The sequence below is a fragment of the Schistocerca serialis genome, chromosome 5 (genome assembly GCF_023864345.2).
Source record: "Schistocerca serialis cubense isolate TAMUIC-IGC-003099 chromosome 5, iqSchSeri2.2, whole genome shotgun sequence".
Lineage (NCBI taxonomy): Eukaryota > Metazoa > Arthropoda > Insecta > Orthoptera > Acrididae > Schistocerca > Schistocerca serialis.
This window is the reverse complement of record NC_064642.1, coordinates 142636684-142654173: the sequence shown is the minus strand read 5'-3', so window position 1 is coordinate 142654173 and position 17490 is coordinate 142636684. Positions and strand designations below refer to the sequence as shown.

At 42.0% G+C, this 17490-nt stretch overlaps 2 protein-coding genes across 8 annotated transcripts in view; one reads left to right on the top strand and one right to left on the bottom strand.

Annotated features, from left to right (window-relative positions):
- The window catches only part of LOC126481805 (triadin-like), a 15095-nt gene extending 12281 nt beyond the window's left edge, over positions 1-2814 (top strand). Inside the window, exon 2 of the mRNA XM_050105761.1 lies at positions 512-2814. Coding sequence (XP_049961718.1) covers positions 512-2814 — 2303 coding nt within the window. The remainder of the gene's footprint in view (positions 1-511) is intronic.
- An 8075-nt stretch (positions 2815-10889) lies between these two features.
- Positions 10890-17490, bottom strand: part of LOC126480890 (cellular tumor antigen p53-like) — a 146300-nt gene continuing 139699 nt past the window's right edge. For all 7 annotated transcript variants that reach the window (XM_050104282.1, XM_050104280.1, XM_050104283.1 and 4 more), the window contains exons 7-9: positions 16470-16680; positions 11430-11567; positions 10890-11086 (exon numbers count right to left, since the gene is read on the bottom strand). In XM_050104282.1, coding sequence (XP_049960239.1) covers positions 11051-11086; positions 11430-11567; positions 16470-16680 — 385 coding nt within the window. In that variant the 3' untranslated portion in view covers positions 10890-11050. The remainder of the gene's footprint in view (positions 11087-11429; positions 11568-16469; positions 16681-17490) is intronic.

Below are 17490 nucleotides of genomic sequence, written 5' to 3'. Positions count from 1 at the left end.
AGGGCAGAGTAGACGCAAAGGGCAGAGTAGACGCAAAGGGCAGAGTAGACGCAAAGGGCAGAGTAGACGCAAAGGGCAGAGTAGACGCAAAGGGCAGAGTAGACGCAAAGGGCAGAGTAGACGCAAAGGGCAGAGTAGACGCAAAGGGCAGAGTAGACGCAAAGGGCAGAGTAGACGCAAAGGGCAGAGTAGACGCAAAGGGCAGAGTAGACGCAAAGGGCAGAGTAGACGCAAAGGGCAGAGTAGACGCAAAGGGCAGAGTAGACGCAAAGGGCAGAGTAGACGCAAAGGGCAGAGTAGACGCAAAGGGCAGAGTAGACGCAAAGGGCAGAGTAGACGCAAAGGGCAGAGTAGACGCAAAGGGCAGAGTAGACGCAAAGGGCAGAGTAGACGCAAAGGGCAGAGTAGACGCAAAGGGCAGAGTAGACGCAAAGGGCAGAGTAGACGCAAAGGGCAGAGTAGACGCAAAGGGCAGAGAAGACGCAAAGGGCAGAGTAGACGCAAAGGGCAGAGAAGACGCAAAGGGCAGAGAAGACGCAAAGGGCAGAGAAGACGCAAAGGGCAGAGAAGACGCAAAGGGCAGAGAAGACGCAAAGGGCAGAGAAGACGCAAAGGGCAGAGAAGACGCAAAGGGCAGAGAAGACGCAAAGGGCAGAGAAGACGCAAAGGGCAGAGAAGACGCAAAGGGCAGAGAAGACGCAAAGGGCAGAGAAGACGCAAAGGGCAGAGAAGACGCAAAGGGCAGAGAAGACGCAAAGGGCAGAGAAGACGCAAAGGGCAGAGAAGACGCAAAGGGCAGAGAAGACGCAAAGGGCAGAGAAGACGCAAAGGGCAGAGAAGACGCAAAGGGCAGAGAAGACGCAAAGGGCAGAGAAGACGCAAAGGGCAGAGAAGACGCAAAGGGCAGAGAAGACGCAAAGGGCAGAGAAGACGCAAAGGGCAGAGAAGACGCAAAGGGCAGAGAAGACGCAAAGGGCAGAGAAGACGCAAAGGGCAGAGAAGACGCAAAGGGCAGAGAAGACGCAAAGGGCAGAGAAGACGCAAAGGGCAGAGAAGACGCAAAGGGCAGAGAAGACGCAAAGGGCAGAGAAGACGCAAAGGGCAGAGAAGACGCAAAGGGCAGAGAAGACGCAAAGGGCAGAGAAGACGCAAAGGGCAGAGAAGACGCAAAGGGCAGAGAAGACGCAAAGGGCAGAGAAGACGCAAAGGGCAGAGAAGACGCAAAGGGCAGAGAAGACGCAAAGGGCAGAGAAGACGCAAAGGGCAGAGAAGACGCAAAGGGCAGAGAAGACGCAAAGGGCAGAGAAGACGCAAAGGGCAGAGAAGACGCAAAGGGCAGAGAAGACGCAAAGGGCAGAGAAGACGCAAAGGGCAGAGAAGACGCAAAGGGCAGAGAAGACGCAAAGGGCAGAGAAGACGCAAAGGGCAGAGAAGACGCAAAGGGCAGAGAAGACGCAAAGGGCAGAGAAGACGCAAAGGGCAGAGAAGACGCAAAGGGCAGAGAAGACGCAAAGGGCAGAGAAGACGCAAAGGGCAGAGAAGACGCAAAGGGCAGAGAAGACGCAAAGGGCAGAGAAGACGCAAAGGGCAGAGAAGACGCAAAGGGCAGAGAAGACGCAAAGGGCAGAGAAGACGCAAAGGGCAGAGAAGACGCAAAGGGCAGAGAAGACGCAAAGGGCAGAGAAGACGCAAAGGGCAGAGAAGACGCAAAGGGCAGAGAAGACGCAAAGGGCAGAGAAGACGCAAAGGGCAGAGAAGACGCAAAGGGCAGAGAAGACGCAAAGGGCAGAGAAGACGCAAAGGGCAGAGAAGACGCAAAGGGCAGAGAAGACGCAAAGGGCAGAGAAGACGCAAAGGGCAGAGAAGACGCAAAGGGCAGAGAAGACGCAAAGGGCAGAGAAGACGCAAAGGGCAGAGAAGACGCAAAGGGCAGAGAAGACGCAAAGGGCAGAGAAGACGCAAAGGGCAGAGAAGACGCAAAGGGCAGAGAAGACGCAAAGGGCAGAGAAGACGCAAAGGGCAGAGAAGACGCAAAGGGCAGAGAAGACGCAAAGGCCAGAGAAGACGCAAAGGCCAGAGAAGACGCAAAGGCCAGAGAAGACGCAAAGGCCAGAGAAGACGCAAAGGCCAGAGAAGACGCAAAGGCCAGAGAAGACGCAAAGGCCAGAGAAGACGCAAAGGCCAGAGAAGACGCAAAGGCCAGAGAAGACGCAAAGGCCAGAGAAGACGCAAAGGGCAGAGAAGACGCAAAGGGCAGAGAAGACGCAAAGGGCAGAGAAGACGCAAAGGGCAGAGAAGACGCAAAGGGCAGAGAAGACGCAAAGGGCAGAGAAGACGCAAAGGGCAGAGAAGACGCAAAGGGCAGAGAAGACGCAAAGGGCAGAGAAGACGCAAAGGGCAGAGAAGACGCAAAGGGCAGAGAAGACGCAAAGGGCAGAGAAGACGCAAAGGCCAGAGAAGACGCAAAGGCCAGAGAAGACGCAAAGGCCAGAGAAGACGCAAAGGACAGAGAAGACGCAAAGGCCAGAGAAGACGCAAAGGCCAGAGAAGACGCAAAGGCCAGAGAAGACGCAAAGGCCAGAGAAGACGCAAAGGACAGAGAAGACGCAAAGGACAGAGAAGACGCAAAGGACAGAGAAGACGCAAAGGACAGAGAAGACGCAAAGGACAGAGAAGACGCAAAGGACAGAGAAGACGCAAAGGACAGAGAAGACGCAAAGGACAGAGAAGACGCAAAGGACAGAGAAGACGCAAAGGACAGAGAAGACGCAAAGGACAGAGAAGACGCAAAGGACAGACCTACAGTTTTCATAAATAAAGGAAGATAAATATTTAACTGAATGTGAAAAGAACTACGTGATGTGACACAAAATTCCCACGTAGCTGACACACACTTTAGTCAAATTAGTATATTAAAGACTAATAGAGAAATATGCCAATAACTGAACAGCCAAAATAAAGGTTTCTGACCCTTCGGCCATTAAAGCAGATGACCGCACTTTGCCCCCTGAGTAAAATGTATAAGATTATATAAATTAATAAGAAAAAGAAATTTGGTACTGTATGTTATGTATATGAACAGACAGCCCACAGTAGGGGGCAGATATAATGACACTTGCTAGATATTTCCAAAGAGGTACACGTAAGATAAAAAAGGAAGTGATGTGCTGCAGCAGAGACGCTGTAAGATAGGGCACGTGACTGGCACTTTTTTTTTAATTAGGCGGAAAGAACGGATACTGTGATGTGTCTTGATGAAGAGAGGATGCGAACATTTTATAACTCCTTCTCTTGTATTAGTTTTGTTGTTAATAATTTGGATTTTAGAAAAATACAGTGCTTGTCTATTTACCTGACAAACAGTTCACCTCACTGCATCAAATATGAGTTTGTTTCATTGCATAGTCAACAATTAGCAACTTGTACAGGAAGTTCGAGATGGCCATCATTGCAAAAAGAAGAGGTAAAGTTTCCCACTGAGAAAAAAAAAATACAACTAAGAAAATTTACAATTAAATTTCCTAGAATATTTATTTCAGATATGTTTAATGGTGTGTGTTCGGCATCTGGCCACAAAAACATTCCATCAACTTCCATTTATGATTTCACTGTTAAAAGTCATAAAACATTTCCAATTCAAAAGCTCTAATTCATTATCTGGCCAGTAATAAAAATATAACATAATACAATTGATTATGCAAATGCACTGCTCAAAACGTCAGAACCTATGGATACATTATCTAAACATTACTGAAGATGATGTGAATCCATTGGGAAAAAAATTTCAAGTGATTAGGGATTGCTAGTTAACCATGCAAAACGAGTGGTTGGGGCCTATTCCAAAGTGAAACAAAAGAAAAGTGTATTGCCACCTCTGTTTTTTGGCTATTCTGTGGGGGCACAGAAGTGCAGCACTGCAGAAGACACAGGCAGCTGGTGGGTCCAGGATGTTGACTGCTGAGTAAGCAGCAAAGTTGTTTTTGTATTGTGAGACAGACCATGCCCAATACTGCAAACTGCCAGCACAGCAGTAACGGCAGGGGTCTTACTGAAACGGCCAAGCAGTTTCCCCACTGGTGGGTTGCAGAAATGTTGTGAGGAATGTGATTAGAAGCAGTTGCTTGGCTTAAATGAGTCACTAACTTGTAAAAATATCTGTGTATTTTTAGCACTCATTCGGAGCCCGACTACAACGAAGGAGCTATGGTGGACACTATGGCACTGAGACAGCAAGCAGCGACCATTAGCTTGGCCAGATAACACTGTGACACCATCTATTACCCCAAGTCTGCCTTCTGGGACTTGCTGCTTCATTGGTGGGTCACTTCAGCCTTACCAAGCAGTAACCTGACTCCTGCCCACGGGGCAGAGGGTCAAGACTACAGCTACTCTCTCTTTTACGCTGGCCTGGGCACTGTGGTATCTCCTGCCTCCACGCACAAAGGGAGGACTTCCCACTGGTATGTGGCACCTTCTGCAAGTATTCTGGTCATTCCTGTGTCACTGACTGCACTCACACAACATGGTATTCATAACTGGGTTGTGTGCACAGCCATCTGGCCACATCAATCAGCATTCCAATCTGCACGTCAGCACCTGGTAGCTGGATGCCAGATGAAACCAAGCTGTACGCGCCAGCTTCTCCGAGTACTGTGACAGGCGCAGGCACCATACTGTGGCATCTGAGTGTAGCTTCACAAGTATCAGTAATATAGTGACTGACTCATTGGTATTATTTTAATGAGCTGCCACGAGCATACGTCCTCACTGGGACCTACCGCCACCGCCCGATCATTCACAGAAGGCGACTGCCCAGCCCGGGCAGACTTTAGTTGGTGTGAGCAGTGGGTTCCTTCACGACTGGTCAACAGCTTCAGTTGGTGACAGGAGGAGAAAGACAACTCAATTACTGCAGGGTTGCAGTTAAATCCACATATAGTCGGGTGAGTGCAGTGTCTTTCCACTCCCACCCCCCTCCTTCCTTCTTCTTCTTCTTCTTCTTCTTCTTCACTGCAGGTATCATGGAGAACCAATGGGTCTTTTGCCAAGTGTGTAACTGCATTGGTATGCTCAGTAGTGGCAGTTAGTTATAGACAGCATTTTGTGGAGGTGTAAATACTGTTGTTAATTCTGCAATATGTGTCATCATGAGCAAGGGTATGGCTTATTGTCTTGGGAGTTATGTAAGATCCTAACCAATTCTAGCGATTGAGGAGGGGAAGGTGAGCACTGTCAAAAGGTATTCATTGTTCTCAGTGCGTAAGTAATAGGTATGAGCAGTCACTCAAGAAGAGTAGTTACGTTAAATAAAAAGTATTATGACAATGTAACTATTTATTGTTCATTTCATAACTTGATTTTGTTTTTTTTATTAAATTTTGTTTATTTATTTACCCAGTAATTTTCATTAAATTTTATTTATTTAATAAAGTTTTACAATGCCAGAGAATGAAAATGATAGGAAATGCATTGTTTGCCACATTCATTGTTACTGAGCAAGGAATATGGCTCAGTATGTAAGCATGTAAGATAGTGAAAAGTGTTGGTTGATAGTGGTATGCCTAAAAGTGTTTTTGTCGTGTGTGTGTGTGTGATGTAGAGAAAGAGAGATTGGGGGGGGGGGGGGGGTTGATCGTGGTCAGTAGAACTGGTAGCATGGTTTTCAGTTCCAAAAGGGGCTACCATGGAGGAGGTGTTGAAAATTGTAGCACCCGAAGTAGATAAGATGCAAGTTGACAATGCAAAGATGACTAAGAGACTGGAAGCACTTTGTGCTAAAAAGATGGAAATAGCTTTTCACAATATGCCAGAGTTTGCAGAAATGATGAGCAGAAGACTCAATGGCTGGTGGATTAAAAGCAGGGCTTGGGATATAAGGAATATGAAGATTTTGGAGAGGATGGAAAGAAAGGAAGCAGAAAGAAGGGAAAGAGAGGAGCCTGTGTGTATTTTACATGTTCATGCAGTATGTCTTGCTGATGTTAACATAGTTAAACCTTTCACTCATGTGAAGAATATGATGAAACTTGACAACTAGTGGGATGATCTTTTAAGGGGGAGAATTAAAACATTTAATGAGGAGGCTATTAGCATTGTACAAATCCCTGAGACTTTATGCAATACATGGAGTGCTAACTCTGTGGATGTCAAAAGGAGTAACAGGAAAGTAACAGCTCTGATATCACATGGAATATGAATAAGCTGTACTACACAAGCACTAACTCACAACCTCAAAAAACGAGCTGCTGACATTTGCTGCTTAAGCTTTCTGCCGAAATTGACATATGATGACACAGAGAACTTATGGAGAACAAGATTCCAGGAAGGGGAAAACAGTTGTCAGTGGATTGTTGCTGCAAGGTTTGTACACTTTAAGGGACAAGCCAGTTGAATTGCAAATAAAACTACTATGGTTTACTTTGTATGATATAGTGCCACAAGGCACCACACAGTTGCTTTGGGTGAATAGGAGTACCAAAATACCTAACATCGTGAGAGGAAAACAGTCTGAGATTAATATTACAGCGAGATTGCTAAGTGCCAATGGTGTTGCCACAGTGGTAACACCGGTTCCTGTCAGATCACCGAAGTTAAGCACTGTCGGGCTACGCTAACACTCAGATTGGTGACCATTAGGTCTTCCGAGTGCTGTTGGCAAGTGGAGTGCACTCAGCCCTTTTGAGGCAAATGAGGAACTACTCAATTGAGAAGTAGTGGCTCAGGTCTTGTAAACTGACATACAGCTGGGAGAATGGTGTACTGACGACATGCCCCTCCATATCCGCATCCAGTGACGCCTGCGGGCTGAGGATGACATGGCGGCCGGCTGGTACCATTGGGCCTTCATGGCCTGTTTGGGCAGAGCTTAGTTTTACAGAGAGATAAGTGGGACTACCAGTCAACAAATTGTGATTGTTAGTATGATATGTGAGCATTGTGTGACGATAGATTTGGGAAAATGTTTTCTAGGAAAGTGAACAGGGAACTGTTGTCGCTGGGACAGTGGTCTCCTATGCTGCTCATGGCACACTCACTGTGTGGCGCATGTAATTAGTTGCAACTGTCGGTATTCTAGTGCATATACACCAGGATTTGCTGGCTGGATGCCAGCTGATACCGCTCCAGTCTCTCTATGTTCTGTGAGGAGCACGGTTGGGACACCAAAGCACTTGAGTGTGGAGTCACGAGTTGTAATAAAGTGACTGCCACCAGTGTGCATCCTCTCGATGATCCTCTGCTGCTGCCTGATCCTGCACAAAAGTGGCCCACCATTGCTGGGCCAACTTTATAAGTATCAGGACAAAATTAAGGCAAACATTAACTAACCCCTGTGCTCACTAATGGATGAAGTTTCCTAAGAAGTACATCATGCAACTGAGGCATTTTTAAGTAGGAGATGAAGTACTGATATGTAATCATCTCAAGTCATCAGTGCTGAACAAAAAAGCAGAGAAGTCTGAACACAGTTGCATACCTATTGTACAACCTGAACTCAGGAAAAGTGAAATGACTGTATTGTTATCAAATCTTAAAAAGTTTTCAAGACATCTTATGCCAATGGAACTGCTCTGCAATTTTTAAGAGATACATAAAATACTATCATGGAAACTGTACAAAGGAGCAGAATTGTCACATAGAAATTAGAATGTTCAGATATGTTTAATGACTAGTTATTAAAGCAACACCATAAGAGTGTATATAAACTTAAATTTTCAAATGATTTGTTTTTCTCTACTTCTCATTCTTTATTTTATCGAGTGGTTCAATGTTTAGAAAAAACTGATAAATATAGTATTCTGAAAACACATTACTTTATGATTAAGTGGAATGACTTTGATGAATGTGAGCACACAACAATATGTTATGTTATACACATACACACATGTTACATTGAGGCTATACAATACTGAATTCTGTGGTAAAGTAGCATCATGATTATTGAATCCATGCAATTCTTGGATACTGAATTACACTAATCTCGGAGTCATTTGCTTACTAATTACAGTGTTATGTCTTGGATACCCCAGACAAATGTGTGACTACATGTGTGTCCATGATGTAGAGTGATACTTCATTATTATGTTCAGTTATGTTTATGAATTGTTTAGTCTACTAAGATGAGATATTGTGTGTTAGTCAATAAGTATTATAACTAGACGACATGTTCAATGACTTAAAGAGAATTCAGGGGGCCACACTTGTTTATTAGAGATGCTATCGCGAGAGTAAAGGTGCCCATTCAGAGCCCAACCTGTCAGGTGATCCACTAACCAACCATAGCTACAACCTATCCGATTGTGTGTGTGGACACAGGCAACTGATTGGCAGACACTACCTGCCTGTACTGACAGAGTGTGGCCTGACAGGTAGTGGTCAGAATAAGCAGGTGGCGGCTCAATGGATGGACTGATGCACCTGAAACATGGACCCAACAGAAAGTTCATCGCCCACATACAGGTGAGTGGGACAGGATTGACCTCAATGGTGGGTCGGTCAGCCTGTGTAAGGGGACCTTAAAGTCGAACAGACTATAGTCATACATACAGTAAACAGGCACTGGCTTGTGAAGGGAGGGAGGGAGGGAGGGAGGGAGAGGGAGAGGGAGAGGGAGAGGGAGAGGGAGAGGGAGAGGGAGAGGGAGAGGGAGAGGGAGAGAGAGAGAGAGAGAGAGAGAGAGAGAGAGAGAGAGAGAGTTATTTAGTACTCACCAATGTGGAAATAAGTTAAGAATTCGTGCAGCAGGTGATAAACGAGGTCTAAGGAAGTATAGAAAGTGAGCAAGTATTTACTATTTGCACATGACACTGAAGCACCCAGTGCAGGGAGGACTGTGCCTAAAACTACCCCCCTCCCAAAGAAAAATCCAGAATGAAATATGCAATTTCAATTTACATGTACTTGTCTATACAAACAATGAACTGTAAATATGTTATGTAATAGAAAGTTGTGTGTTTATGCCCTTACTACGTAGGTGTAAGCTATATCAGTAGGACAGAGCATAGAAATATAAGACTTGATTACCACATGAACCACCAAACCCTTTTTGGTACAGGAAAGTACTGTAAGTTAATTAATTGGTAAAATATTCATACACACGTGGATTATGTTTCACAATCTGATTGACTTGTTGCTAACAACAACTGCGTGATAGAAGATTTCATGTCATCTATTTACACCAACTAACATCACAATCACTGCCAATGCCATAAGCTGTTGCCGAGTCCACCACCATAGCATGATAATGTGCTTGTGAATTTCTGGTTGATGCCCTGCTGGTGTTGGATTTACCATTCAATCCTTTTCCAGCTCGCCGCAGCAGTTTTGAAGAGGAACAATTTCTGGGACTGGAAATTAAATCATCTATCATACCATTCCCTTCAGCTTAACAAACACTTCCTAGCAGTGACACATAAGCACGCTTCCACAAAAAAAAGAAAGGTTGTCTTACTGGTCCTGGGGCCAGTGTAATGCCCCAAGGTGGAGAACCTTTTCAATTACACAGATTCTAAGCAAAGATATGAGTGGACCAGCCCTCAGCTGTGATGTTAATAATTTTCAATGGTGTTAAAAAATTTCTTGTTTAACATTTTTTTGGAACCAAATGAAGATTCTTACAGATGAATACATCACTGTCTGGCATTCTGGTTGTTGCTGTAGACAGATATTCTAGCTGTAGACATATTATTATTATTATTATTATTATTATTGTGAAGAAGGACTTAACATTGTTAAAATGAAAAGGGTGGTTGTATATTATTTATTAATTACAAATACAACTGATCTTGGTCTAAATGAAATGTTGTGATCTTATAGTTTTAGCACCAGCAAAGAGCACCAGATGTTTTCTGCGAAGAGGAAAGTGATGGCTACAACAAGACAAGAAGGAAACTTCAATTAATTTGCATCAAATTCCAGAGCCACCATGACACATGGTAGCCTTGTAAGAGTTGCTCTGCTTTTTGATATTCTCCAAATGGAGGCGATACCTTTCTTGTATTATGCCGGTTTATGTTGTCACCTTCATTTCCTGAGAAAATTCTTTTCTGTCTCTGGTCTCAGTGGTCATGCGATTCCTAACGGATAAGAAATGTACACATGGTCTATAGTATGCTGCAATGCGATGTTTACTCAATCACTCAATTAGCTAACTTTGACTAACTGTCATCGTCAAGCACATTTGTAACGTCTGTATTTCATGCCATTTTCAAATCACTTCCAATTACAAGTAAAAAGTAGCCATATTCTGTCATTTTATGAAAGGATACACATTACAGTGACATCTTTTAAGATCGTATTCTGAACTTTGCTCTATGTACAATAACATGGTAACGCCAAGTTCGAAAGAAACGTCTCCATGCATTCATATAATTGATATGCCTAGCTGGGCAATGGATCCACGTTCTGCAGTGTGGATGCCCAAATACGTCCGACCCCTGTAGGAATCTGAGTAGCGAACATGGTGTCAATGAACAGGGACTGCGGACAGGTGGCACTCAATGGGACTGCGCATCGGCCATGAGGCATGCTGAGATAGTTCATGCAATTACGATGACACTGTGTCCTGGATGGTGCAGTGGTTAATGTACCTGCTTGGTATGCAGGAGATCCTGGGTTCAAATCATGGTCCAGTGCACATTTTCCCTCGTTGCTGGTGATTCTGCATAATGTCCTGCTGCAGTTGATAGCAATGATCCCCTTCAGTTCATATATAATGTTTCGCAGCTGCAGATTCTGCGTTGTGTCTGTTCTTTCATTCACATGCCGTCTATCAGTTCTGATGTTACTCAAAACTTCAGTTATCATCCCTGTTCATTTCTAAAATCTGTCAACACAGCATGCAAGTACAAAATACAGGAAGCGTGAGAGGTACAAAGTTCAAAAGAAAGAAGGCCATCTGTTCCTTTATTTATAATCAAAATACGAAAATATTTGTTTTATTAGAAAATTATGAAAATATTCCAGAAATCTGTCATGGATTCAACCAACAAACACTAAACTGTCAACAGTGTGCTGAACATACACAGTATTTTGAACATGAATAGAACACATGTTAATGAAATCTTCGCAATAATTCTTCTTCGGGGGTCTGTAAACACACACATATACATAAAAAGTAATTAGTCCACTGAAAACACAAATTAATAGTACACACCATAAAAAATATTCAGAAATTTGTACCAGAAAGGACATCATCAAATTAGTCTAATTAAATGGAAAATGGTATGAACTAAATATATCATGGAGTTCAAGTGAAAGGACATATTTTGCCGTGTGAGCATTTAGAATATGTGGCTGTGTAAGACCTTGCACTTATGGTTTAAACCATTAACATAACCACTAATTTTAAAAGATAAGTTTCAATTGAAGGCACTTTTTCTAGTCATGGCTTACACAAATACTTATATAACTAGATACAACATACTGCCTACCTCTATTATACTGTTGTATATAGCAAGAAGTGATTTGTCTTGGTCACTCAGCTGCCTCTCCTGCTTGCCGACATCTCTATATATTAAATCAGAAGCAAACTTGGCCAACTCCTTTATGTGGCATACTTTAACGGGTATCTGTAAGAAGATAATACAAGCTGTCTTTAAAAAAAATAAAGGGAGGGAGGGAGGGAGAGGGGGAGGGGTAGGGGGGGGGGGAGAGAGAGAGAGAGAGAGAGAGAGAGAGAGAGAGAGAGAGAGAGAGAGAGAGAGAGAGACAGAAGTGTCGAGTACTTTGAGAGGTGGTATTACTCATTGGAACAAGAAAAATAAGTCCAATAAACAAGAGTCCAGAAATGCATACTTTCTGCAATAAACACGTATTTACAGGAAGTGTTCAACATGGCGCCAATTCATTGACAATGCACCCGTCTGCCTTCTGGCATAAGGAATGATGTACCCTTTGAAGTATATCCGGTTCTAGTTGCACCTGCTGTCCACATTGAAGATGTGACCCTTTAGTGTCTGCACACTGTTGATTGGCCTGGCTCAGACCAATTCCTTCAAGTGTCCCCATAACCAAAAGTCTCAGGGATTAAGGTCTGGGGAACAAGCAGGCCAAGGCGTGGCCCCACCTCCCTCCCCAGACCAATCAAGTGGCCCTGAAATGTCTGTGTCCGATGTTTGCGCACACTGTGATGAAAGTGTGCTTGTGCACCATCACATGTGAACCACATTTGTGTTCGTAGTTGCAATGGCACAGCCTCCACCAAGGTAGGCAATATATTAATGAGAAAGTTCAGATAATGCACCCCAGTTAACCTTTGTGGTAACATGTACGGCCCTATTAATCTATCCCCAAGTATGCCTGCCCACATGGTGTTTGAGAACTGGTGTTGATGACCCTTTCCTGAATTGCTTGGGGATTTACATCTGCCCACACATGCTGGTTATGGAAATTCACACCACCTTCTCTTATGAACCCTGCCTCATCAGTAAATAAGATCTTGGATGTGAACAAAGGATCTGCAGCACACTTCTACAACAGCCATTTACAGAACCGCCATCTGCAATGATGATCCTGTGGCCTCAGGGCCTGAATGTCCTGTGAATGATATGAGAACAGCAATCATTCGTGAAGTATCCCCAACATAAGAGAGTGAGATGTGTGTTCTGCTGCTGCTAATTGTCGCACAGTGGTACCAGGGGCTTCTTCCAACAAATGTAGCACCTGCACCTCCATCTCATGTGTGCCAACTGTGCGGGGCCTTCCACTGTCAGTCCCCGAGGTGCAACGGTACCTGTGCCCCTGACACTGGAAAAGTCTGCCAAATAGCTTATCAGAGGGTGCTCTGCACCATGGATATTTTTCAGTGTAGAGGGCACAGGCTCAGAGGCTATGTCCGTTTGCTAACACGCAGCAGAATAACATATCTGCCATTTCACTTGTTGAGTAGTAGGCTTCCACTGCTAAAAAATGGTAGAAGAGAGAAAATGTACATTTACTACACCATTTACATATACAAACAGCACAATAAGAGTAACACGTAAGTGAATTTGTGTTTGGAAGAAGCTAAAACACCACGTACATATACAGGGTTGACAGTACTGTGCAATAAGGCACACACACAACGAAAACTAACGTAGCCTACAATACGACTCAAACCACACAACTGACTGCAGATAACCTAATGGTATGTAGATTACCGTGAGTAAGACATCATAATACCCTGCTGACACATTTAATGTAGTTCCAATGCAATGACTGTGCTAATATCCACAACCGAGCGTGGTGCAGCCCTTCCTACAAACACATGTTTATCTCAGAAAGTATGTGTTTCTGGACCCATGTTAACTGGACTTCTTTTTCTTCTCTCAAAGTATTCGACACATTTTTTTGAACATCCTGTGTATTAAGAATAAACAATAAAATTTCACACAGGAAGAAAAGCAAAATAACAAGTATTCAAAAGAAATCAGATCAAAACTGTAACTAAATAAGTTCTTCATTTCAATGCCTTGATGTCTGGTCCTCAGAATCAGTGTTGTCTCTCCACAGTCCCCAGCAGCATCTATTACCTGATATGGACAGAACACACAATTTTTGAAGAGAAAATCACATGCAACTGTGAAGATTAAATCTGGAAAAAATATGCAATATGGCTCTCATTCAGTTCACTAAAATAATACTTCATCACAACAGGCAACACTCCTACAGAAAATTTTTATTATCCTTAACCAAAATCGATTAGGCCATTGTCAATGCAATCGTTACAGAATGATTACAAAGTAACCTTTATTTTTTAATTTCATAATCAGATAAATAAAATTAAAGGGTTGGCGATGCACTCGTATAGTACTGCCTCTTAGCAACAATGTGCAAAATGTTTGTGTGTACATTAAATGGGCATGGAAAGTGGGTAGAAACCCTAGCTTGAGAAGTGGGTAGACATCCCATCCCCTCTTACCAGTCTCCAACATCTTTAATAAATACAGCTAGCACATTCGAGACTGATGTAGATGATCTTTCATTCTAGTATATGGTAACTTTACCGTATTTGGTTAAGTTAACAAATATAACATGTAGTGTTAGGCTGCCCTTACAACTGAGATCCGATGACCAGATCTTCTAAAGACTGTATCCTTTGATATACCAGTCAATTTTTATTACGATACTTCTGAAAAATTTTGTCACCTTTTGACCCATGCGTTAGCAGGATGCTTATTGTAAACTGGAAATGATAAGATGTTATTATGACCCATACAGTATAACAACACTCATACTAGTTAATAACACAATTTTTTCTAATTGTAGTACATTATAATCAAGGAATTCAAGTTCCAAATAGTTCAAAACTTCTCTCAAATATATTTAAGTTGCTATTGTACAGTTTTATAGCTCTGCTCGAGGAACAGTTTCCAAATGCTGTGCACATCTGCAGAGGGAAAGTCATATTTGAGCAACCATTCTGCTAGCCCAAATCATTAGAATTGGCAATAAATTGCAAATGTGATGATTCAAACTGGTCACGGACAGTTTCAATCAGAAAGAGCCTTATGTATTTCCTTAAAATATCTCAAACTGGAAGTAAGTGGCACAAATCAATTAAAATAAAACATGGTCATTTCTGATTACATTACTGAATTATCTGTAGTGTGTAGGCCAATGACTGACTGGGTGTGTTAGACTACAAATCAAATTAAAGAGTTTGAGATTCGGCCCTCAATCGATTACAAGAGGAAAACTGGAAACAAAACCTAAAGTTATCACAAAATCTGCATAAATTCTGGTTTTACATGGTTTACAGTGAGCAGAAACAAAGTAGTGACAGTTCAATAAGATGTGAACATCAGTGATATAGTTGCTCGGATGAAAGGGCACTGGACATATGCTGTGGTCAAACACGGTCTGAAAAGCTTGTGCCAAGGGCTGAGCAGTCTCATGCACTATCCTCTACGCAATGAGAACAGCTGACACTTATTGTATCTGGTGGGTCGCTGGAATTTGTGTATGCAATGGCCTAATTGGCTAACTTCAATGCTAATTAACTTAGACACAGTGCAATGTATCAAATTTTTTCTTAACATTTCTTTCTCAACATAACCTACCCTGCAACACTCTTACAAGCTCTTCAGACTGTTTATGATCACCCTGCATACTGGGGTTGTACGGGAGTTTTGTGTTGTCATCCAGCATTTAGATTTAAAGGTAGGGACCACTCTGGAGAGATCAAAACTGAGTTGGATGCAGTTCTCGTGGGCTCTGGACTAACACTGCAGCCCATTACGTTTTGGATTAATGAGTTTAAATGTGGGTGTGGACACATTGAATATGTGAAGTGATCCTGCAACCCAATTGAATTTATCACAACAGACATCATCAAAAAATCCTTTATTTTGTAGTGCATGACCAACATGTGAGGTTGAATTATAAAGTGTGAAATAGCACATTGAGGGAACTATTTTGTTGGAACAGGAATGTTGAATTATCCATGGCTTTCTTGGAGTGCGTGGAATTTAACACTTGTCAGTACTATCAAAGGAATGAGTGTGATACAGTTGAGACAGGTTTTCCATTGTTTGAAGATGAATAAATCCAATTAAAGGAAGTCATCTTTTACAACAGAGGAACCTCAATATCTTTCAAGATTAATTTTGCTGTAAATACTTACATTTACATCAAGTACAGTTAGCTTACAGTTTAATTTCTCTGGGTGATCATGGCTGCAGTATGTCTCTCACCCTACAGTCTGATATCCAACCATTAGGATCATGGCCAGATCTAGTAGGAATAATGACATGAAGCTTAACAAAATGCACAAGATAGGTGAGATGGCAAGGTTTTCGAACAATTGTGTTCACAGTCTTAAAAAAAGTAAGTTTGAAATATGATATGAAGTAACTAATTTTTAAAAATACCTACAGCATACAGCACGATGAAGTCTAGCCGGGTGTACACAATATTGTAACCAGACTCCAAAGTTATATGCAGCATTCCCAGTGGAACTTGCTCCAAATTCTGACAGATCTTTTTTATTAAACTCCAATTACTCCAAGCAACTTACCCTGAAAATTTCACACTATAGATAATCCGACAAGAAAAAGACCCATTTTATGAGAATAGGTGAATGGGCAGGAAAGCAATACCTGCATTCAAGAGATCGTTTAACTCTGAACAAATTTCATGCTAGCTGTATGAGAGGTTACCTACATCTGTTGAAAACAATCTACTCAGTTACTACAAACTGTGGACAAATGCTAACAAAGTTACAGAAAGTATGGCATGCCTGCTCTAAAAATTGTCACTTTAATACAATACTGAAAGTGTACACACTATACTGAGAGGAACACTGTTCCACTGTTACCAAATGCTAATGTTTGTAGAATATGGTTGACTGAATGGTTTCACCTACCTGCCAATGACACATTGTATTTTCTGCACTTTCCAATGTTGCCCTTTATTTCACCTCATCCCTTATACATGAACATATTTTCCATGCCACTTATTCAATCAGAAAATAAAGCAACAAAAGTACTTGCCTTAACAATTGCAGCCTCTCCTGGCTCGGGTTTTACAACTTTTTTTGGAGGTTCATTTGATTCTGTGATTTTAAAAGGCCTCTTTGTAGCATGCACTTTCTCTTCTTTTATTTTCTTCCCTTCCTTCATTTTCTTCTCTTCTTTCTCCTTATCACGTTTTGGACAGCTACAAACCCGCACATTCATAAACTGCCGCCCAAGAACATCTCCCCTATAAAGAGAAGATTTTTATATATACTGGAAGATAAACACTCAATATTCTGGTTGCTGTCATCAAAAACTAAAATGACCCTTTGGAACAAAAAGACTATGCATCAGAAAATGGTATCCCATCCAAAGATGTGCAACATTTTCCTGACTTGTCTTTTCATCATTTCTTTCAACAAAAAATTGTTGCCCATCATTTTTAGGCACTTGTCCACAACCTTCTAATCTACCTTGTTATGAAAACAAGCCAGTATTTTCCATATAGCAACATAGTGTTTTTTTTTCAGATTGCCTCCAGCATGCCCTAATACCTGCCCTCTCTTGAATTTTAATATTAGTGAGAGGATGATTGAAACAGTTTTTAGAATTTAACTGGAGTTCACTAATCAAATCAGAACAGGGTACAAAATCTCTCACTTGGTTGCACCTTGAAAGGCAGAAATTGGAAGCCATCAGCTTGCCCAATGTGACCCTTAGTTAAAGGTTACATAGTATACCATATATACATTTTGTCTCTTTAGTTCATTGCATTACAAACAGGAAAAGTAAAAAAAAAAAATTTTTTATTTGAGTCAGACAAGTTTGTAAAAATGTCTTATTTGGGCCACAGGGATCTTTCTGGAAATCATCATATAAGGAAATTATTGAAGTTCAAAGTTATTAGAATAATCTCTACAAAATAGGTTTTCTTCCCATGCTTTCTGACAACAAGTACATCAGTACCGGTATTTAATCATTAATCACTGAAATTTTAGTAACAAAATAAGGAGCAAGGAATAAGAAAAAACAATTAGTCTACTTTGTTGCAGTGTTT